Raw genomic sequence first — 24,289 nt, 5'->3', positions numbered from 1 at the left:
AAATAGATGATGAAAAAAAATTCTTAATAGAAGAATCACAGCTAATAAATATAGATGGAACCAAAGAATTAGAAAATCACCATTGCATAAACTCTAATGAAATAATGGACCCAGATAATGTTTGTCCAGGCAATGTTTGTCATCATAAGATGAAAGGACAAAGGCAAATTTATAACAGATGAATCTGACTGATAATACTTATACTATTGATTCATATTAATGTCACTAGAATAAGACAACTAGAAATTGCTTCTCCTTGTGTAATTCCACAGGAATTGTAAACACAGGAATACCTATGAAGCATTCTTGCCATAAACACTGAATCTAACCAAGTTTCTAGATCGAATTTCTAGGGTTTTTTTCTCATAAATGTGTGAAGTAGAGAAACATTTTAAAAGACATGGCAGAGAAAACAGAGAAAGGAGAAGTGTTACAAATGAAGAGACTCAAGAATCATAGGCGGGCGGATCACAAGGTCAGGAGTTTGAGACCAGCCTGGCCAATATGGTGAAACCCCGTCTCTACTAAAAATACAAAAAAAAAAAAAAAAAAAAAAAAAAATTAGCCCGGCATGGTGACACATGCCTGTAATCCCAGTTACTCAGGAGGCTGAGGCAGGAGAATTGCTTGAACCCGGGAGGCGGAGGTTGCGGTGAGCCGAGATTGCACCACTGCACTCTAGCTTGGGCGACAGAGAGAGACTCCATCTCAAAAAATAAATAAATAAATAAAAATCACTTCAACTAAATACAATGCATAAATATTTAAGTATTATTTAGTTCCTGATTTGAACAAACTATCATAAGGCATACATTTTTGAGACAATTGGTGACACATGAATATATACTGCTTACTACTTCATATTAAGGAAATGATTTTATTGAATATGAATAAATGGTACTACCGTGATAAATCTTCTTTGTTAGACATATAAACCAAGGTATATGTGAGTACAATATGATTGGAGTTTGCTTTAAAATACTCCAATAGAAAAGAGTAAGGGAGTAAAGGTAAGAATGTCAGAAAGCTGATGATTGTTTAACTTGGGTGAAGAGTACATGGAGGTTTTACTGTTTTTCCTCTTGTATGTGTTTGAAAATGTTCATTAAAATATTTTAAACAAATTATATGGAATTCATATTCTATTAGATATATTTTAAATACACAGTTTTATTTTTTAAATGTCAACATTCATAGCATACCCGAAATCACATATTTTCCAACTACTTAAGCTTGTAACAAGAAATGTTAAGTGTCAAATTAAAATGTACAAGAGAGTATATGTTTTTCAAAATTGCATTATAGAGTACATGAGCAAAAAAGTATTTGAAGGTCTTGTTCTGGACAATAACTACCTCCAGCCTCAGCAGTAAGGAGAGGAAGGAGAGAATTCAAGTGGGACAGAGCTGACAAACAACCTCCTAATCCTCTTTCCCAGGTAAACTGGGACTTGCTTAGCTCTTCTGCATTTCCCTAGAGGGTGAGAAACAGGTTCTCATAATTCCTTCACAATGAACTAGGTGCTTAAGACTGCACCTATGCTTAAGACTGCCATAGAATCACCGCAATTTAACACTCCTTTCGTAGCTTGGTCTAGGTCCCCTAAACCAGATAGTGATGATCAGTGCATTCGTTCAAAATCCCAAATTGTGAGGGAGGGTTAGTAAAGTTCAAAGTAAAGCATACTGTCAGGTCGAAAATTACCTTGATGTAATGGTAGCCACCAAGTACATTACCAGGCAGGCTAAATCTGAGGGCTCACAGACCAAATTAACATGTTCATTTCATACAATTTACTAAATAAATGTAAAACAAAAAGCAATGGGAAAGCAATGAAATAGGCTGACACTCTTATGATAGGATGTGAGTGGCAGGACCACCCTATAGGTATCCTGGGTTCCATGTTAGTCACATCCTCTGTTTTCTCTGTGCCACATCAGCCTTCCCCATAATAATTCAGATTTGAGTCAGGTGACCCAGATAGAAGGTGCCAGGGGTCAAAGGCACATACTTGATAATGAGAGAAACAAAGGGAAAGTTATACCTGAATAAAGAGGTAGCTTGCCAATTAACAGTGAAGAATTATGGGTTTTATTTGCATTTCCTAGGCATAGTACCATGGGCCAATATAGGACCTTACTGGATGTCATAAGTAGGTGGCATGGCACAGCTGTCAGCCCAGAAGTGACAAGATCACAAATTGGTCTTTCTACCTTTCTATCAAATAAATACAAACTTGTCTAGTCCTTCATGACCCATTTATTTTGTCTTGGCAAGTTTTATAGGTTAGTAACTTGTTTACTATGTATATTTAGTACATCTTCTAAATTCTGCTTTTCTTTCTCAAACTATGTGCTTACTCATATCTATATTAATACATACTAGAAGTTTCACCTGTATCTCATAACATACTAGCTGACTTCCTATCTATCGTCAAATTTCTTACACATTTCATCATCTCATTTGTTTTCTTCTATAGCAGAATTGAATATTCTAACTCACATTTTCTAGTGGGATGGAGATGACACAGCAGAGAAAAGCATGCATGTGGAAGAAAGACACAAGTGAAGAAAAGAAATATGGAATTACCATCATCTTCAAAGATTTCAGGTCTCTTTCTCTAGCTTCCAACACAGCTAGTAAACAGTCATATGTTACCTCTCAAAGGCCAGTCCTAATGTACATTGGAAACACTTAGGTAGAGTTTTAGGTCATATTCCACTGAGAGGTTGTATCTGTCCCTTGAAAACTGCATTCCAGCAGCAAATACCTTATTTTCTGCCACTCAACATGCCCTCACCTATTTAATTCCCAGTTACCTCCACCAATGCTGAAACGGCATCCCCATACCACAGTGGAAGCCATTATACACTGTGATAGGAACTTCAGGTGTGTTAAAATATTGGCAAGGTAGATAATGACTGTTGGTTCAGGAGATATAAGTTGCTGCCACATTCAACCTTACTAGGAGACATGGAGATCTCATTTGCAAAGCCCCATCTCCAATAGAGCTGGTCCAGAAGGCTAACCATTCAATTCAATTAAGAAAGACATTTGATTTCTTCATTAAATCTACCTTTCTGGTGTTGTATAAACATGTAAATCACACGTATACACCTGCATTGCCAAATTATTCTTTTTAAAATTAATTTTACAACAACTAAAATATAGTTTACTATGGAATAGTCTACTCTTCTACGATGTAATAGTCATATCCCTGAGTAAACTTGCATTATCAAAACTCATTTTATAAAAACAATAGTTTAATTTTTTTTAAGTGGGGAGGTTAAGAACTAGAGTTCCAGACTCTCAAATAGGTTATGTTTCCTGTTGGAATTTCAGTGATAAATGTTTTTTCTTGTTTATTTTAATAGCTATAATTGTACAACTAGACAAACTAAATGTCTTAGGGTAAATCTAGCTATTTAGCTTTTGCCTTATTCTATGCTACCAGACTATGTTTAGTAAAGCAGTTCTTGCACATTCTTATCACTTTATTATCCTGTCATCTATTGTTATGATGAACAAATCAATTTTATGTAAACATAAACAAGGTACCTTTGTGGCCCTCCAAATGTGTTTTCCCTAAAACCACTTTGCTAATTCCTGACCCCATCATCTATCCATTCAATCAACAAATTATTGAGTACCAACTACTTCCAGATTTGAAAACAAGACAATGAATTCAATGTTGACAAGATAATATTGTTCCTCCAACTGGTTGAATTTTCATTATAATGAATGTAAACACAATTTTAATTAACTTGTCTTATTAAAGACAATTTAAATGATTATAATTGAAGTTATTATAGAAATGCTCATATTAAGATTTAAAAAGTGTATTTAAAAATCTACTCTTGGAATTAGCAATCATTATAATTTTTTTGTTTTTAATCTTTAATCTATGATTTTACAGATTTTTTTTTAAACAAAGGTGTGGCCATATTAAATATATAGTTCATATGCAAGGCTGTTTGTGGTGGCTCACACGTGTAGCCCCAGCTACTTGGGAGGCTGAGGCAGGAGGATTGCTGGAGTCCAGGAGTTTAAGTCCATACTGGACAACATAGCAAGGCCCAGTCTCCCAAAAAACAAAATAAAATATATACAGCTGGGTTCAATGAATGACAGTATTCCTAAATTACTAAATATTTGTTGAGAACGTGATTTTTTATTACCTGTTTAATATCCTAGTTAGTGGCTCCAAGTACTTCTTACTGTGATTAAAGCTGTAATTCTTGTATATATATACCTTTGACCACACCACTGAATAGTTCTTTAAGTCTAGAAGCTAAATCCCTAGATCAAAATAAATGCACATTTTTAAGGCTGTTGTGTATCTCCAAAATGAATTGCTTTTTGGAAATGAATCAATTTCTAAAATTATCAGAAGTATTATATGAAAGCCCATCTAACAGTACCCATTAGTGGAGCAAAATATTATTTTCTTAATTTTGCCAGTTTTAGAAAAATGTTATAACTAGTAGTGAACATTTAATTTTTTAAATTTTAATTATTCAATCTTTTAAAATTATATCAATACTCAAGGAGGAATATCAAGGGATCAACAGTGAGATTTTATAAATTGTAAATTAGCTTAGTTCTACTTAGGAAAACATTTAATTAAAAGAAGAAATTCCTAAAATATAGAATATGTATGTTAAGCTCCTAGATATTTTAAAGATAACTAAGTTCAAAATATCTAATTAGCCCAGTGTCCCCTTTCCCATATACTTATGAGAACATATCCAATTATCTTGAAAAAGGTAATTAAAATTACTATTAATAATCTTGATACTAAGACATGTTATAATTCATTTGATAATTACATTTCCCACAAAGATACTGTCAACATAAACTGTGAAACTGTAGATCCATCCTGTTTACAAGTATCAGAAACAATATGCTCATTGTTCTGTTGTACTTAAATGCTGCATTGCAGTTTTTCTTAACAGGTAATACGTGACATGAAACATGTCTGATTTTATGCTTCATAATTTCCATTCTGTTGTTTAACACTCAAAAAATTATATTTATGTATAACACATGTCAGAAAATGATTTAAATAATTTAACTAAGTAATAGCAACCATACCTTTCATTTCAAATACAAAATAGAAATCCTTTGTTCCTAGATGTTAAAAATCACCTTTAATCAGAAATGCAAATATTTACATTTTTTAATTTATGTAGCTAATATTAAATATTTGGTTGAATTGTTCATGTTTTATATTTTCAGAAATTTATTATGAATCAAAATATTAAGTCATAAAAACAGGAGACATCAAAAAACTACATTTCAAGATTGACTCATGAATTTTAAAAATTCATTATTTCTATTCACTATTGATTTTTTATAACAAGGAAAAGAAAGAAGAATAAATGTAATTATTTTGATTTTTAAAAACACTACAGGAAAAGGTACTAATTTAAGCCAGGCTGAAGTTTACATTATTTATTGCTATTTTTCTTCAAAAATATGCATTAGAATAAATATTTTTCTAAATACTAAAGTAAATACAATGCATGGTTCTGGCATATTTATTTCTTTGAAAAGGTGTTCTGAATTTTAGACAACATAAATACTAGGCACTGCAGTGGTTGCCATAGTAACAAATCAATAGAAGCATAAAAATACATGCAATTTTTCAAACATATCCACTTTTTTCATAAATATGCATATGTTATAGGTAAAAGATTATTCAACCCTTGCTTTACCTCCCCTTTTAGCAGGAGATACATGTAATTCTTTAGAAATAGAAGATTATCACATAGCAATGGAGCAGGCTCAAAAAAGTTTTTAAATATTATGTGGGAAATCTTAAGGTCTTTTAACATAAATTTTCCAAAATGAAGGCAGGAAAAAAACTTCTTTCACTCTATCTTACTTTAACGGACAGTGTTCTTTAGGTAAGGGTAAAAGCACACAAACTTCTTTTCCTCCCAAGCATGAAATTTCCTTTTATTTTGTATAAGTTTATTATTCACATGCATAAATGCAGCACATGACCTGTTGATCCCAAAGAACCAGAATTTGTTGTTTTTTTGTTTGTTTGTTTGTTTGAGAGGGAGTCTCGCTCTGTCGCCCAGGCTGGAGTGCAGTGGCCGGATCTCCACTCACTGCAAGCTCCGCCCCCCGGGTTCACGCCATTCCCCTGCCTCAGCCTCCCGTGTAGCTGGGACTACAGGCGCCCGCCACGGTGCCCGGCTAATTTTTTGTATTTTTAGTAGAGCCGGGGTTTCACCGTGTTAGCCAGAATGGTCTCGATCTCCTGACTTCGTGATCCGCCCGTCTCGGCCTCCCAAAGTGCTGGGATTACAGGCGTGAGCCACCGCGCCCGGCTTGAACCAGAAGTTGTTTAATGCTAATCCAGGAACTACTACTTGAGTAAAGGATCTTTTCTTTTTCCACTCCCCTAATATAAATACAATCTTCCTATTTACAGGTATCCAAATGAGGAGGTACTTATAAAGTCTTCTGAATTTTACACTGATAGTTTAAAGGGCTGCAGAGGGAAGCAATTCCACAAGCCATTATGTGAAGTTTGAAATCTATTGAAAGGTACTGTAAGCCAAGCAAAACAGAACAGAAAAGATGGCTCAACTATTATTGAGAAACATATCCTTCAAACCTGATCACAAAAATTTGGACCTCCAATTTGCTTTAACAATAATTATTAGATAATATTCTCCTGGGGTGAAATATAAAACCTTGTAAAGATCACCATCTAGGCAGAGTGACAAATGTAAGGTAACAAAACAGTGCTCTAGGGCTTACCTTGTGCTCACTCCATAAAGAAACCATGTGCTGTCATGGCTAAGGATTGACTAGTCTACCAGAGGAAAAGCAATGACAAACATCCTTATCATGTATATACACGATCCTATTTACTTTTATTGAAGATAAATCACTTATTTACTTAAATAATGATATACAGGAATAATTAGCATTATGTTTTTTCTAAACAAGCTCAAACATAATTCAACATGAACATAATAAAAACATGATAGAAAAAGGCACTGCCCTCAGTGAGCTCATAGTTTGATACTTAGCAATGTAAGAGCTTTCGACTATTGTATTAAACATTCAACACAACAACTTCATAATTCGACTAGTCAAGGCATTCCATATATTAAGGAAGTATGACTTAATTTCCTATCTACAATGTACAGCTCAATCTCAAAACAAAGATAACAGCTTTTGAGTTAACTTGAGAGTCCACTTAATAATAACATGACTAGCTCAATAAGTCCTTGGAGAAATATCACATCCACTTAAATTCATATAATTACATCCTGCTACCTTTAGTATTCTAAAACAAATACTCAGAATCTGAGATGACCCCTAAAATGGAAGGCAAAAGATTATGTAGCCCTCTAGGAGAAAGGAAGAAATAATCTCATCCTTATTGCCATTAGGCATTTAGATTAGATCAGGTTTAACTTAGATTATAGTTTTCATTTTGCCAGGTTGGAGATGCAATTAGAATCACTATTTTATTCACATTGTGTTCCCTGACACATAAACTTAAGGTCTCTGTTTTCCGCCTCTTTTTCTATACACTATAACACATATACAAGTGTACACAAACACACACACAACATACAGACATTCATATGCACTTACAAACATATATGCTTAATGTATTGTTTCTTCAACAATATACATAATTTCCATTTTGAATTTTCCAACTTCAGTAAATTTGACTTGCCAACCAAGGTGATGGCCACCTCTTCACAATTTTCACAATATCGGCAAGGTCTTTTTGATTTAGTTGGAAGCAACATAAATGAGAACCTAATACTTTGCAAAATTCTTCATCCAAATTGGTACAAAGCATCACCTTTTTCTACACCTGAGCTATCTGGGAGCATAGCCTGAAGCAGCCTGCCACAAATAGGACACTTCTTTGGAATCTAATGCTTTAAGTATTCAAAAAGTGAAATATCCATTTTACTTGATAAATTATCTGTTAATTTTAGTGTAAAATGGTTTCAACAGATGGTTTCCATTTGATAATAAACCACATGGAGACAGTAAACACAAAGCATTTATAACCTACAACATTGGTGACAATGCCTAAATATGTGGCCTACTATCTTCAGTGTTATTCAGAGTGTAGAAACATCTAGAACCTGATGATTTTCCCAAAACCAACTGTTGGTTACAGATTTAGATAATATTTTCTTAAATGTCTTATTCTTAAGGATAATTTATAGCTTCAAGTCTGATGTTCGATATTTACTTGAAATTCTTTGATTATAAATGCCAACACCCACTTAGCAATGCTAAACTTCGAAGCATACCAGAATAAGCACAGTGAACTGCCTGACATGTTGAGGCACCATACTAGGTAATCCAACCACCTTTGATTACTGGATAATAACAAGAAAATTCTTCAACTTACAGAGCCTAGTGTAAATAGAAAAGTCTATGACTGCAGGTTATGGAAATAGATAATCAGTCTCTAAGTACACCGTAAGTTTTTTTTTTTTTTTTGAAGGGATAGTTAGTTCAAACTTTAAGAAGTCCAAAAGTGAGTTAAAATATGAGTCAAAGGCGAGGCACGGTGGCTCACACCTGTAATCCCAGCACTTTGGGAGGCCAAGGCAGGAGGATCATGAGGTCAAGAGATAGAGACCATCCTGGCCAAAATGGTGAAACCCTGTCTCTACTAAAAATACAAAAATGAGCCCGGTGTGGTGACAGGTGCCTGTAGTCCCAACTACTCAGGAGGCTGAGACAGGAGAATCTCCTGAACCTGGGAGGCGGAGGTTGCAGTGAGCCAAGATCGTGCCACTGCACTCCAGCCTGGCGACAGAGTGAGACTTGGTCTCAAAACAAAAAACAAAAAATTATGAGTCAAATATTTATGACTGTCAACACAGAATAGATGTGGATGTGAGTACTGCAAAAGGAAAGAAGAATATCTTTTTATTCCTCTTCTCTGTCCTACCAACTCTTTTTAACTAAATCTCTCTGCTTTTACCATCTCAAAATGATGGAAAGATATCATTGGAAACTGGAAAAGCGATATATATTTTTAAAGCAAGGGGGAAATTATTTTGGTAATTATACAGCTTAGTTTAACTGGGGGCATGAATACAGTATCAGAAGAGCCAAATATGCCAGATGAACTTAGTAGCTTTCTATGATAGAATGACAGGTCATATTATCATGCAAGAAGTGAACAGTGTACTCTATTTTAATGTGTAAGCCTTTTTATTCCCTTCTCCAATTCAGCAGGATAGGGTAAAATGATTTAGGAAGAAAGGAATTTAAAAATTGACTTCAATGCTAGAACAATGGCTTCTGATGCATCTCTCTTTTAAGGATCTGTTTCAGAATAAAGTCAGTCTTTTTACTGATGACTGATAGGAATCTTGGCTTACTTTACATTTTGACTCAATCACATCAGGTCTCTGAGAGCTGTGAAATTTTAAAAAAGGTATTGCCTTATTTTTTTTTTCCCTCAACTTTTGACCTTTTTTTCCCTATAGAGCTCTTAAATGACTTGTTAATTCAACTAAGTGGTGTTGCACTGGGACAACAGTTGCACTGGCCCAACAGTGTGACACCACTGTAAATATAAACTCAAATTAGATAGAAATTTTGAGAGGAAACAAGGGAGCCCTTTGTGAATGAATTGAAAGGATTTTCTATGGCTAGAGAGAGTAATCAATATTGGAGTGGTGCTTAAAATATAAGTGCTGGCACAAACACTTGAAACTTGAAGAGTGTGAAGAATACCTCTCATTTGGTTAGAGGAGAAATAATGTAAAAATCAATTGTGTGGAGTCAAGGGATGAACCCCCTTTTCATGAAGAGAAATCTCTGTATCATGAGACCAGCTGGCTAACTACATGAGAGGGCTGGGAACATAACTATGCTGGAAAGAGGCCTCACTGGGGAAAGGAAGTCAAACATTTGGCTTGTATTACAGAATCAGGCAAGAGCCAACAGTATGTTGAACTAAGCTGCCTACGAACCAGGAGAATTGTTGTTCCTCATTATGTAATTGACATACCTATTTTCCCAATCTCTGTCACCATTTAAGCATTTAAAATAATAATTTAGATATCTTAAAAGAAAATGTTTGGTTACTGAATTATTGTCTGATCTAACATTCTTTTTCCTTTTCCTTTTCTTAAAGTCAGAGTCTCGCTCCGTTGCCCAGGCTGGAGTGCAGTGGCACAATCTCTGCTCACCGCAACCTCTGCCACTCAGGTTCAAGGGATTCTCCTGCCTCAGCCTCCTGAGTAGCAGGGATTACAGGCGCCCACCACCACACCTGGCTAATTTTTTGTATTTTTAGTAGAGACGGGGTTTCACCATGTTGGCCAGGCTGGTCTCGAGCTCCTGACCTCAAGTGATCTGCCTGCCTCGACCTTCCAAGGTGCTGGGATTACTGGTGTGAGCCACTGCACCTGGCTGATGATCTTAACTTTCTTTCTAAGCCTCCATACCAGGGAAACATTCAATCAGGGATGCTCCCAGGCTAGAAAGGGAAGAGTGCCCCAAGGCGTTATTTGCACCAGTACACCCAAAAGGAAATAAGTAACTATTCCCGATTGCTCTTCTCTCAGCTCTGTCAACACAAGTGAGTCACACTCTTTTCTTCCCCTCTTACCTTAGGACATTCCAGAATGTTTAGAGGAGATTGCTACAGTATAAAAAAAGCTATGCCAGATAAAACTGACTTTATTTTATAACACACACACAAAAAAAAGAACAAGGGGGAATTATTTATATTTACTAAGCCAAGACTCTAACAAATAATTTATTTAAGTTAATAACTGAAGAAAATGTAGCTAAAGAAAATGTCCCTGTAGCTTCAGGAAACATGAAAGTAGTGCACTGTAATGCAAAGACCACTGGGACTGGATCATGAAGTTCTGAAGTTCTAGTTCTAGGATGAGGCCAAACCTGTGGTAAATCCTAAACTCTTTTCTGTACATTTTCCCTACCTGTCTAAAAAACGGGGGTGTGGAATACTGAAAAAAAGGGACAAACTCCAAAGTTCTCTGTTCTAAAATTTTAGTCATTTAACAGAAGAGTTTTACATATAAGAGCTAAGGTGGTATGGCAGAAAATGCAACAGAACTGGACTCAACTGACTTGAGTTTGAATTTTTGCCTTTGTCTCTTCCCATTCTCATGGCTTTATGTGTATGATAATGGTATCTTCCTTACCTACCTCACAGGACTGTTAAAAGGATCAAATGAAAACATATGCAATATGTAAAAGTGCTTGTTAATCATAAATGTTAGTTCCTGTTCTTATATTTAGGTCTGCCTCCTGAATTGCCCAAGAAAAAATGTCTAGACATGGTAGAAAGTATTCCAGAGACTCTAAGTATATATAAAATGCAAACATATACAATTGAATATAAAATAAACAGAATGGTTTCAAAGTAGCATGTACAAAAATCCATTTTATTGATTTATAATCATATTACCTTCTTCATAAATAAAGATCCATAAAGATGGATCCAAGATGGCATGCATCTGCAAGGGGTGGAATTCCACAGATAAAACCAGAGCAAAAAGGTCCAAAAGGAAGGACTGAATGAAGACACAGCCTCATTAGCACAAAGAAATACTCAACTCATTACATATCGATTACCAACTAATACCTATCTTTAGAGAGACAGTAAAATATAAATTAATATATGTTAGTAAAATCGAACCAAATATGTTTCTAATCTTTTTTTATTATTATACTTTAAGTTCTAGGGTACATGTGCACAATGTGCAGGTTTGTTACATATGTATACATGTGTCATGTTGGTGTACAGCACCCATTAACTCATCATTTACATTAGGTATATCTCCTAATGCTATCCCTCTCCCCTCCCCCCACCCCACAACAGGCCCCCCTGTGTGACGTTCCCCTTCCTGTGTCCAAGTGTTCTCATTGTTCAATTCCCACCTATGAGTAAGAACATGTGGTGTTTGGTTTTTTGTTCTTGTGATAGTTTGTTGAGAATGATGGTTTCCAGCTGCATGCATGTCCCTACAAAGGACACGAACTCATCCTTTTTTTGGCTGCATAGTATTCCGTGGTGTATATGTGCCACATTTTCTTAATCCAATCTGTGACTGATGGACATTTGGGTTGGTTCCAAGTCTTTGCTATTGTGAATAGTGCCACAATAAACATACGTGTACATGTGTCTTTATAGCAGCATGATTTATAATCCTTTGGGTATATACCCAGTAATAGGATGGCTGGGTGAAATGGTATTTCTAGTTCTAGATCCTTGAGGAATCGCCACACTGTCTTCCACAATGGTTGAACTAGTTTACAGTCCCACTAACAGTGTAAAAGTGTTTCCTATTTCTCCACATCCTCTCCAGCACCTGTTGTTTCCTGACTTTTTAATGATTGCCATTCTAACTGGTGTGAGATGGTATCTCATTGTGGTTTTGATTTGCATTTCTCTGATGGCCAGTGATGATGAGCATTTTTTCATGTGTCTGTTGGCTGTATGAATGTCTTCTTTTGAGAACTGTCTGTTCATATCCTTTGCCCACTTTTTAATGGGGTTTTTTTTTCTTGAACATCTGTTTGAGTTCTTTGTAGGTTCTGGATATTAGCCCTTTGTCAGATGAGTAGATTGCAAATATTTTCTCCCATTCTGTAAGTTGCCTGTTCACTCTGATGGTAGTTTCTTTTGCTGTACAGAAGCTCTTTAGTTTAATTAGATCCCATTTGTCAATTTTGGCTTTTGTTGCCATTGCTTTTGGCGTTTTAGATATGAAGTCCTTGCCCATGCCTATGTCCTGAATGGTATTACCTAGGTTTTCTTCTAGGGTTTTTATGGTTTTAGGTCTAACAGTTAAGTCTCTAATCCATCTTGAATTAATTTTTCTATAAGGTATGAGGAAGTGATCCGATTTCAGTTTTCTACATATGGTCAGCCAGTTTTCCCAGCACCATTTATTAAATAGGGAATTGTTTCCCCATTTCTTGTTTTTGTCAGGTTTGTCAAAGATCAGATGGTTGCAGATGTGTGGTATTATTTCTGAGGGCTCTGTTCTGTTCCACTGGTCTATATCTCTGTTTTGGTACCAGTACCATGCTGTTTTGGTTACTGTAGCCTTGTAGTATAGTTTGAAGTCAAGTAGTGTGATGCCTCCAGCTTTGTTCTTTTGGCTTAGGATTGTCTTGGCAATGTGGGCTCTTTTTTGGTTCCATATGAAGTTTAAAGTAGTTTTTTTTCCAATTCTGTGAAGAAAGTCATTGGTAGCTTAATGAGGATGGGATTGAATCTATAAAAAATATGGTACACTTCACGAATTTGTGTGTCATCCTTGAGCAGGGATCATGTTAATCTGCTCTGTATTGTTCCAATTTTAGTATATGTGCTGCCAAAGCAAGCACTTTTTTCTTTTTTTAAGACAAGAGTCTTGCTCTGTTGCCCAGGCTGGAGTGCAGTGGTGTGATCTTAGCTCACTGGAACCTCTACCTCCCAGGTTCAAGTCATTCTCCTGCCTCAGCCTCTGAGGAGCTGGGACGACAGGCATTCACCACCACACCAGGCTAATTTTTGTATTTTTAGTAGAGATGTGGTTTCACCATGTTGGCCAGGCTGGTCTCGAACTCCTGACCTCGAGTGATCCACCCACCTCAGCCTCCCAAGGTGCTGGGATTACAGGCGTGAGCCACCGCACCCAGCCTCTAATCATTTAAAATGCTTTAGGTTTGCTAATTCTTACTTTATCTAGTTCCTGGAACAGCAGTTGCTCCAAATCCAAGGCAGGAACTAAGTAACAACACCACTTGCATCCTGATGACAGTCTTAGCCCCATCCACCTTAGGTAAGAAACTAGAAAAACTGGATATATCGTGGGCTAAGATTAAAAGAACTGTTACAGAGGGCCTAGAAATATCTCATTCTACATTTGGCTACACTTTCCTACCCCTTCTTTTGCAGGATTACCTGACTTTAGCCTAATGCTAAACTATGATCTATTTCTAAGAGTATCTTTCTCTATACTGAAATTGCTGAATATTATGTATATATATGTAATATATAAATCAACAAAATTCACAGATTTTTTAAGATTCTAAATTTAAACAGATATAGGTACATTGTACAATGGAATAACCTTTCCTTTTCTTGTACTCAAATAAGAAAACTTCAGTTGCCCCAAATATAGGTAGACACTAAAAATAGTTAATTTAATAATGATAGAGGAATATTCATAGAGGCTAACATTGCAAAGCAGAGTTTATACTACAAAGATTTTTTAAAAATATATAGTCTTTCAAATTAATATATCTGACTACCTTTCTCTAATGCTCCTGCTTCACCTGCAGCACATCAGACAAGGTAATAATTTATGATAATCATATGAAAATATACAATTAATATTCACCACCTCTCATTCCTCATCACTTTAGACAATCAGTAATGCAGAGTGAAAATGCTGTCAGATTTCTAATTGCTTTGTAATGGGCTTGAAACAGGGAAATCATTAAAGGCAAACAATCTGTCATTTGTCTGTTACTTTAACTATCTATCACACCAAAAACTCATTAAAGAAATTGCTAATGAGCTACAAAAGACTAGACTCATGGTGCTTCTACAGTAGATTAAAAAGTAATACTATGAATTGCTGAAAATATTTTAAAAATATGATATTTTGTGGAAATTCATCAGAAAATATCTATCCTTCAGTATATTTTTTAAGATGTGTGGTTTCATTATTTTGGCATTTAATCCATCATTGCAGAAATCCCTTTAGCATATAAGACTTTTCTCAGTCGCTAAATAATTAAACTAAAAGGTTACAAGAAGCTGAAATGCTAAATGTGTTTATTACTAGTAAACTGACATAAGTAATAAAAAACAGACTATATTAACCCTGATGTTAAGTGAAGAATGCATTTTAAAATTTAATTTTTACTCTCATATCTCTTGTGGATTTAAATTGTTGAAGTTGTAATGCTTAATCATCTTAAATGATGCTATCATCACACAAAAATTATATTCAATGACTGAATTTGAGCACAATAATATTAAACTGTGTGTAATAATATTAACTATTTTGAAATCTTTGAAAATATTAACCAACACTAAAATGTCTCATAATTTTACTTCATGTAATTTTAGGGGAGGAAACAAATCATTTCTTTAAGTGAGCACACAACATTTTATATGTCTTTATGAATTCTACTCTTCCATATGAGATACTTAGCATTTAAAAACCTATAATAATGACACTAATCTTATTTTAAAACAAGAGTCATTGCCTTACATTTCAGAAAAATATGCGAGTAACAAAGATAACAATGATACTAATTATGTTTTCCATTGCTTATGATGAATTAAGTCATGAATTTAATTTCCTATAACAAAAGATGAGGCTCATTAATAAAGTCAAACTTCTATATATATTGACCTATTCATATCTATTAGAATTCACACAAATTAAAAAACCTGAATGCAATAACATGTTTAGCCAGGTGCCATAGTTAATATACACTAGTGAATTCCACACTAACTTCAAAAGGTTCCATAACACCCTGGAAACATCTTCATTATACTCTCTAATTGACTTAAACAGACTTCAAATCAACTGTTTAACACATTTTAACCCACAAATTAACACCCCTTGATCGTTCAGATTAACCTTTCTTGCGTGAGTCAATTACATTACAAAAATAAACTTTTCAAAAAAATTCAGGATTAAAAAACTAAAATAGAGAAAGTAGCACACTTTTAAAAACAGTACAGACAGTCCCTGACTTAGGATGGTTTGACTAACAATTTTTTGACTTTACATGGTGTGTATTCTACTGAATACATATTCAGCAGAAACTGTACTTTGAATTTTGATCTCTTCCCAGGATAGTGATATGTAGTAAAATAATCTCTCATGATGCTGGGCAGTGGCAGGGAGCAGCAGCTGCCAGTGAACCATGCAATCTCTCAGGGTAAACAACCAATACTCTATGGTGTACTGTGTGCTAGATGATTTTGCCCAACTGTAGGCTAAAGTTAAATGTTCTAAGCACAATTAAAGTAGGCTAGGTTAAGCTATGGTTAGGTGTATTAAGGCACTAATAATATTTTCAACTTAAAATGGGCTTATCAGACATAACCCCATCACACATCAAGGAGCTTCTATATATAAATGCATATCCCCACATGACTGGAAGACATCACCACACATTTCAGGGTAGTTGGAAAGTGCCCAGAAAAACCAGAGTGGTGGTAAGAAAAAAGAGAAAAGGGCAAAGAAGTGAATGGGGGAAAAAACAAGTTGGTATTTGTATGACTATTAAAGATAAACAGAAGATGGATTACAAACAATATTTTTAATAGGATCATGGAATGATTAAAACATCAGATGTGAAGATAGGAAAAGAGGAAGAAAAATCCCAGATAAGATAAAGACCTATAAGAGGTCTGAAAAAAGTTAGAAAGAACCGACACATAATGCTAAAAAACAAGAAAAACACAGCAACAAGTGTGGTGCCCACAAAAAATATTTACCTCTTCCTCTTTCTCTCTTGCTTAGTGTACTGCCTTGCACAAACTCAACGAAAGTTCATTGATGATGACTATTGTCAGAATGGCAAAGGAGAGAATAGACTGAGTTAAGACAACCAACAAAGGGAAAAATGAAAACCATTTCTAAAAGATGAGCTAGGATTGTTCATCAGAACTGATTCTCAATACTATCTAAAGCTTTATGCTAATCTACCAAAAAAAAAAAAAGAGAGGAAGTTTTTTCATTCTAGTCATTCACCTTTCCCTTCCTTCAAAGCACTATTTAAAACTTAACACTTCATACACCTTCCTGGATTAGCTTCATCTCGATTCAAGGATTTCAATCATTCAAGTAATCTATTAATTAAAGTTATTAATTAGTATCACAGCACTTGGTATTTCATCTGGCCTAGTACTTCCTACAGTTATTTCAGTTCTGGTTTAAATGTCTGTTTACCAAGATAAACTAAGCTTTGAGAGGACTACAGTCAACTTTGTTTTGTGTCTCCTGTAACTAACGGAGTGAGGGCTACATAAGAGACACTCAACAAATATTTGTTGATTGAGTCAATACATGAATGAAGGCTGTATATATATCATTGTCTTTTAAAAATCAAATAACTAGCTAATTTTTGGTGGTTTTTCTATCTTCGCAGTAAATTATAAGTTGCTCTAGAGGCAATCATTCAATTTCGGAACCTAAGCATAATGTCCCGTGGTACTTAAATACAGCTTAGTTCACTGGTATAAAAATCCTAAAATTCAGAATTAAAAATCAAGGAAATGAAGGAATAGTTGGTGATGGAACTACCAAAACAGCCAAGTAAATATAATCCTAGAATAGGAAATAATTAGCAGAAATACGCTAAATATATATATACATAATATAGATTTCCATTATTATCCATCAATGAGAAGCACAATTGACTAGTATGACATCAAATTAAGAATTTGTGAATGTCTGGTGGACTTTAGTTTATGGCAGGCATGTACTAAAGTGATAGATTTAATAACAATGCCATTTTTTGCTACCATCATGACAAAGGATCTTAAACTCCTGATATATCTATCTACATCCATAGCACTTAATCAATCATCTTGGAATCAAATATTTAATATATGCCTACCTTGGTTATGTTAGATGCTGATGACACAAACTAAAGTTTTGCCTATCCTTTTAATTTATTCTGAAGTCCAACCAAATGTATAGTTCAACAAATATTTGAATTTGATTTTATTTTTCCAATTCAATTGTTTCTTGCTTTCATTTGCTCTCTTTAGAAATTCCTAAAATACCGTTATGAATGTCTAATATTCTAATATATAAAAACTGAGCAACAACTATTATTAATTAATAATAATGATAATAGCTAACCTTTACTGAGTACTTACTACTTTCAGGCACAACTATCTCATTTAATTCTCACAACAAATCCATGAGGAAAATACTATTATTACTCCCATATTACAGAGGAAGAAACCAAAGCACAGAGAAGAATTAAGTTCACATAGCCAGTAACAGGAAAAGCCTGGACTAAACACATATGTTCTGACCCTAGAGTTCATGCTCTTAACCATGATACTAACGTAGTTTATATTTCTGCTATGTAAGTTTCACATAAAATGGATAAATTGCCTTCTGAAAATAAGATACTGAGAAACAAAACCATTAGAGCTATGTATCATTAGAACTCCAGAGAATGAGGCAAGATAGCTGGTTCTTAGTTTCTCTGAAGAGAGGTGTTCTTGCTCTCAGAAAGCTTGCAACCCAACTGGGGAATCAGAATATATTCTAAGGAAAACAATATACTGTGATATACAAAGGACTTGCTATGAAAGATAAGAGGTGGCAGTAATTTCTAAGGACTAGGCCATCATAAAATGCTTGATGGAAGAGACAGGCCTTAAAGGAGGGATTATTCTGATAGGAGGAAGAAAAGAATTAGGGTGTTATAAGTAAGGAGAAGCATTTGAACACAATTATTGATGAAATACTGTTACCAAAACACCAGGAGTTCCATCTGCTGCTTGCCACCCAAAAAGCCAATCACTGAGACAATGATTATTGTCAAAGAAGAAGGCTTTAATCAGATGCTGCAGCCAAGGAAATGGGACATCAGTGTCAAATTTGTCTCCCTCACTGACTAAAATTAGGGGTTTATATAACAGGGAAGAAATATTAACTACGTATGAGAAAACAGGAACTAAGGAGGGGTAAGGAAGCAATAATGAAGAATGAGGGGTCTGGCATCTCATTGTCTAGATGCAGTAATCTGGTGAGTTTCAGCTCTTTGATACTTGTTAAGAGGTCTGGGCGTCCTTTCTTGAGGACGGAACTCAAATAAAGATCAACCAAATGTGGCTGGGCGCAGTGGCGCATGCCTGTAATCTCAGCACTTTGGGAGGCTGAGGCAGGCAGATTGCTTGAGCTCAGGAGTTCCAGACCAGCCTGGCCAACATGGTGAAACTCCATTGCCACAAAAAAAAATACAAACATTAGCCAGGCATAGTGGCATGCAACTGTGGTCCCAACTACTTGGGAAGCTGAGGTGGGCAGATGGCTTGAGCCTGGGAGGTAGAGCCTGCAGTAAGCTGAGATCGTGCCACTGCACTCCAGACTGGACACCAGGGCAAGACCCTGTCTCAAACAAGCAAACAAAAAGATAAAATAAACACAAGTTTCAAGTTTTCAGACAAGAAGTGTCCATTTCTATGTTTATTAATTAAAAAAACCCAATAAACAAAACTAAACAAACAAAACCCTGTCTATGGGACTATTGGGTTGGTTTCAGTACCATGAAAAGATCCAATTGTTTAAATGTTTAATGTATGGCGATAATAGGGGAGGCTGGAAAAGTAAGGATCATATTGAAGAGGTAACTTGAATGCCAGGTTAAGGAGTTAGGACTTTATTCTCTAGATCTGCCCTGCTTGATACAGTAGCCACTAGTCACATGTGGCTACTGAGCATTTGAAATGTGGCTAGTTCAAATTGAGGTGTGTTCAGGCACAATACATACCAGCTTTTGAAGACTTCGTAGGAGAAAAGAATGTAAAGTATCGCCTTAATAATTCTTAGGTTAATTAATTTTGAAATAATATTCTGGGTATACTGCATTAAATAAAATATATTGTTAAAATTAATTTCACCTGTTTCTTATGTGCCTAATGTGAATACTAAAAAATTTAAAATTAAATAGGTAGCCTGCACTTATGGCATACATTGTATTTCTATTGGAAAGTACTGTTCTAGAAAATCAAAAATGAAGGAAGCTTAATGATCAGAAATTTATGTAAAAATTGTTTTAAGAAGTTTATTTTGGTACAAGCAGACAGAGTGTAACTGTTCTCAGTCAGTAAGCCAATGGCAAGAAAAGAAAAAAACAAGGTTGTAGTGAAGAAATGGGACCCCTTTAATTTAAAATTTAAAAGATATTTGAGAGACAGAGCAGCTAAATGGAAAGTGTACATTTTGTCTGATTCCGAGTCAAGCAAACCAACCAGAAAAAGACATTTTCAATTAACCGTGAAAATGTAAATAAGGTCTAGATATTATGTGACAGTCCAATAATGACATTATGGAGATAAAAGAAAAAGTTGGTACATTTTAGGGATGCAAACTAAAGTATGTAGAGATGAAATGAGAAAATATTTGGGATTGCTGGGAAAAAAACTATTTCTTACTTTCCAAACCCCAATAAATGAGGTAACACAATAACCTAATACAGTAGTAAATCAAAATAAAATGCTTTTGCTGTAAAAAACAAAAAACCTGGAGTACCAGAGCATTATCTACCTATACAAGGAAGAACCAACAGTGGACAGAGGGGAGTTTGAGGGCTAGAGATGTTCAAGTCGGCATCATTCTGACAGTGCTGTTTAGGAAAGCATTCACGACACTACTTAATTCCATTGCTTTAGGTATTTCCATAAGGCCACACAAGAAAGTATGATGGAGCCAGGACTAAAACCAGATGCTCTTTGTATCTGCCTTTAAACTTCACAAAATCCTGTGAAGAACCTAATCTATACTTTCATCTTTAGATTTTTAAACTTGCTTGTTTCATTCAGTTATTCTTTATAGTTCATAACATTATTAAATAATTGATCATATTAGATTATTTTGTTTATTCTGCTTAAGTTTATCTTGACTGCTTCTCAAATTCAGGTTGGTAGAAGAAGGATATAAAAGAAGGAAAGCAAAATCTAAACAGTAACAACAAAACCATTTAAACATCTCCCAAGTGAAATTTATGTCATGCTGGCCAAAAATAAGATGTAGTTTTCATCGTCAGGTACAATGCTGGGAAGAGGTGTTAATGTAAAGCAAGCAGCACAAAGAAGTAATAAAAGGAAACACAGGAATCAGAAAGGGAGAAGAAAGAGAGGAGAGAAAAACACCACCAACACCACCAACACCACCAACAGCAACAACAGCAAACCCCAACAGTGCCCATATGCAATGCCCCCTAACTGCTTCGAAGAAGAGCAGTTCATTCTGTTTTCTGTAAGCTTGAAAGAGAGCATAGCTGCCCTGGGAATGTGTAGACTTGCTGAGTCCCTGTTCTGCTGCTACCCAACTGGCTGTTTGGCCTTGATCCTTGATTTCTTTCCTCATCTATAATAAAGTGGGAATAACAGCACCTGCCTTACTTGTCTCACTGGGTTGAAATGAAAGCAAAGTGAACTGGCAAATGTGAAAGAATTTTGGAACGTTTTCATGTTGTAAGTTGGTTGCTAAGGTCTAAAAGAAATATTAATAATTACGTTGAATATCTTCTGCAGAAAAAAAATTAAACCGACCCCATCCCCCGCAAATCTAGCCCTACCTGGCATAGGTTTTAGTTCTTTTAATTTTCGAATGAGAACATTGTAAAGGAACTGTAGGGACGAGAGTAGCATCAGGTCTCCCCATCCTTCTCATATCCTTGCCCCCGCACCCCTCTCTCACCCCACAGTTCAAGCGCCAACAGAAAAGATTGAGAGTAGCTCAGGGTACGGTAAACGAAGGAAGCTTTAAAGAAGGCGGGGAAAGCCTGGGATGGCGAGGGGGTGCTCGCTGAGGAGGAGGATAGAAACTACAGTTGCGGGGCCGGGACAAGAGAGACTTAGAACGAAGCCAAAGGCGCCTTTCTTCACAGTTCGGGAACTTACTGGTAGTACACGCCACTCCACAGAAGCCGTGACTGGTTACCATAGCGACCGCGTCGTGGTGGGCGGAGCGTCGCTTCTCAGCGGTGCCACCGCCACAACTGCTCGACCAGAAACGCGGACACGTCGGCGCAGTGACTTCCGGCGGAAGAAGAAGCCGGTCCCAAGTTCTGGCCGACAGTAGGCAAGGAGTGGGCGGCAGCGCATATGTGAAGTTAGGTAGGTCTGATGTCCTATAAAGCGCGGAGAGGGTGCCCGGCAATAGCTGGGTGGGTAAAGCCGACTGTGAATGGAGAAGATTCCCGAGTCCCCGGCTGTTTCGTTAAGTGTATATAGCTGTGGGAAGAGGATGCCTGATTTCTGGGGCTCCTGGTAGGGTCTCTCTTCTGGAGCGTGGAAGACTGGCGCATCCTCGCGTAGAGAGTTTCACTCTGTCTTTGCGAGGCCTCAGCGCCTCTCCAATAACAGGGGACTCTTGTTCTCTACCTGCTGGTGCTGACGTTATTTCGCATATCATGCTCTCTAGGCAATCTGGAGGAAAAGCAAACGAGAAACATTCAGAAGGAATGCCCCCAAATTTATTTTAATTCTTTGGTGTTCTGTTTTGCTTTTTTTTTTATTCGTTCATTTTGTAAATATTCATTAAGCTACTCCAGCGTGTTTAGTGAGTGCTTACTTGTGTGCCAGTTTTTTCATAAGATTAGCAGAAATACCTTCTTAAAGGTTCATACACCACCCAGTTCATTATAAAATTCTTTTTTTTAATGCTGTTGTATATTTATTAAGGTATAAACATATATCGTGAAACACCTAACACATTTTCCATACTTGTCGGTACACTTGTACGTGGAATTCTTGGGGCATTTTAAATAAAAATATATGCTTTCTCAGGTTTGCATTATAATCATGATTTACTCAACTAAATATTAAAGAACTTACAAAAGTAGTACTTATTTTTTTCTTAGATACATGGCAAACCGTAATGAATTGTCATTAATATTTCTATTCAGCTAATCTGAGAAGGCCCACTTCTGGTTCCATGGATGATGGCTGCTGAGCAGATGCCCAAAAAGGATTGGTACAGCATCCTAGGGGCAGACCCATCTGCAAATATGTCAGACCTAAAAGAAAAATATCAAAAACTCATATTAATGGTGAGTCCTTTCTTTCAGATTTTAAATCATGAGGGGAAAAAAATTAATTTTTATATGAAAGCACAAATTTAGGTTTCCAAAAAATAGGATACCAGTGGCAGGAATCCAGGTATTAATTTGATTTAATTGAACGTTTCAGTAATATTGCAGAAAAACTTAATTTGAGGTGGGAAAGCCTGGTTAGGAGCAGGAGATCTGAGTCAGGCTGCTTGAGTTAGAATCTTGAGTCCATCTCTATCTGAGAATTTGGACAAGTTACTTTTTCTTATATGTGCCAAGGGAGGATTAAATGAAATAATCCATGTAAAATATTTATAAGTGTTGTTACGTAATAAGCAAAAGTAGCCACTAGCCACATGTGGCTGTTGAGCACTTGAAATGTGGCTAGCCTGACTTGAGATGGACTGTAAGGGTAAAATTTACATTGGATTTTAAAGACAGTATTTTAAAAGAGTTAAAATAATTTAACAAATTTTATGTTGATTATGTTGATTAAAGTTCACTGGTTTTATTTTTCCTCTACGGTGTCCATCTGCTGATAAACTTCTTAAAAGAATTCTTGATCTCTTATCTAGTTTTCATATCTAGCATTTCTACTGGCTCTTTTTTTAAAGTTTCCATCTCTTTCTCATCTTTTTATACATGTTGTCCACTGTTTCTACTATATCCTTTAATAAACTTATCACAGTTAAAGTCCCTGTCTGATAATTCTTTGTAGTTAATCGAACAGTTTTTATGTGGATTATATGTTGAAATGATAATATTTTGGATTACTGGCTATTTTGTGTTTTATATGCATAATATGCATGCATGTATTTGCACATATCCAAGTTTGTTTCTCTTGCATCTTACTTTTTTAACATTACATATGTAGCCTGCATTTATACTTACATTATATTTCTATTGGGTAATGCTGATTTAGACCATTTATACACTAATTATCAGTTGACTTTTCGTTGTTGTTGTTGTTGCCCAGGCTGGGGTGCAATGGCACGATCTCAGCTCACTGTAACCTCCGCCTCCCAGGTTCAAACGATTCTCCTGTCTCAGCCTCCCAAGTAGCTGGGATTAAGGTGCATGCCACCACACCTGGCTAATTTTTGTATTTTTAGTAGAGACAGGGTTTCATCATATTGGTCAGGCTGGTCTCAAACACCTGACCTCGAGTGATCCTCCTGCCTCGGCCTCCCAAAGTCGTGGGATTAAAGGCATGAGCCACCACGCCCGGCTAACTCTTTTTTTTTAAAATGAATTGTAGTGTTTGTAAATATGTTTTTCTGAACTTTTATATTCATTTTTTCAGTCTGTATTGTGATGCTTCTTAAGGCAGTGTCTGTAATTCTATACTGAAGTCCAGTTAACTCAGTTTATAAAGAGTAAAGAACCATTATTTATATAGAATTTGTTGTCTCTTCAGTTTAGACCAGTTACATCAATGTTGTTTTGCCAAAACTGTTAATGTTCATTGTAAGAGACAGTA

The 24,289-nt window shown here is 35.8% G+C and overlaps 2 protein-coding genes and 1 non-coding gene across 5 annotated transcripts in view; 1 reads left to right on the top strand and 2 right to left on the bottom strand.

The window, feature by feature from the left end:
- The window catches only part of DCDC1 (doublecortin domain containing 1), a 499,491-nt gene extending 477,787 nt beyond the window's left edge, over positions 1–21,704 (bottom strand). Inside the window, exon 1 of the mRNA XM_005578290.5 lies at positions 21,659–21,704. The gene's annotated coding sequence lies outside the window, so the exon portion shown is untranslated. The remainder of the gene's footprint in view (positions 1–21,658) is intronic.
- On the bottom strand, positions 13,280–13,386 carry LOC123568869 (U6 spliceosomal RNA). The gene has a single exon (XR_006692429.2). It is a non-coding gene; the product is annotated as a U6 spliceosomal RNA (small nuclear RNA).
- Positions 21,705–21,801: 97 nt separating the features above from the next.
- Positions 21,802–24,289, top strand: part of DNAJC24 (DnaJ heat shock protein family (Hsp40) member C24) — a 59,965-nt gene continuing 57,477 nt past the window's right edge. For all 3 annotated transcript variants that reach the window (XM_045370407.3, XM_005578309.5, XM_005578310.5), the window contains exons 1-2: positions 21,802–21,874; positions 22,666–22,809. In XM_045370407.3, the coding sequence (XP_045226342.1) occupies positions 22,699–22,809 (111 nt within the window). In that variant the 5' untranslated portion in view covers positions 21,802–21,874; positions 22,666–22,698. The remainder of the gene's footprint in view (positions 21,875–22,665; positions 22,810–24,289) is intronic.

The sequence above is a fragment of the Macaca fascicularis genome, chromosome 14, assembly GCF_037993035.2.
Source record: "Macaca fascicularis isolate 582-1 chromosome 14, T2T-MFA8v1.1".
In the NCBI taxonomy this organism is placed as follows: Eukaryota; Metazoa; Chordata; class Mammalia; order Primates; family Cercopithecidae; genus Macaca; species Macaca fascicularis.
This window is presented reverse-complemented; position numbering and strand designations above follow the sequence as displayed.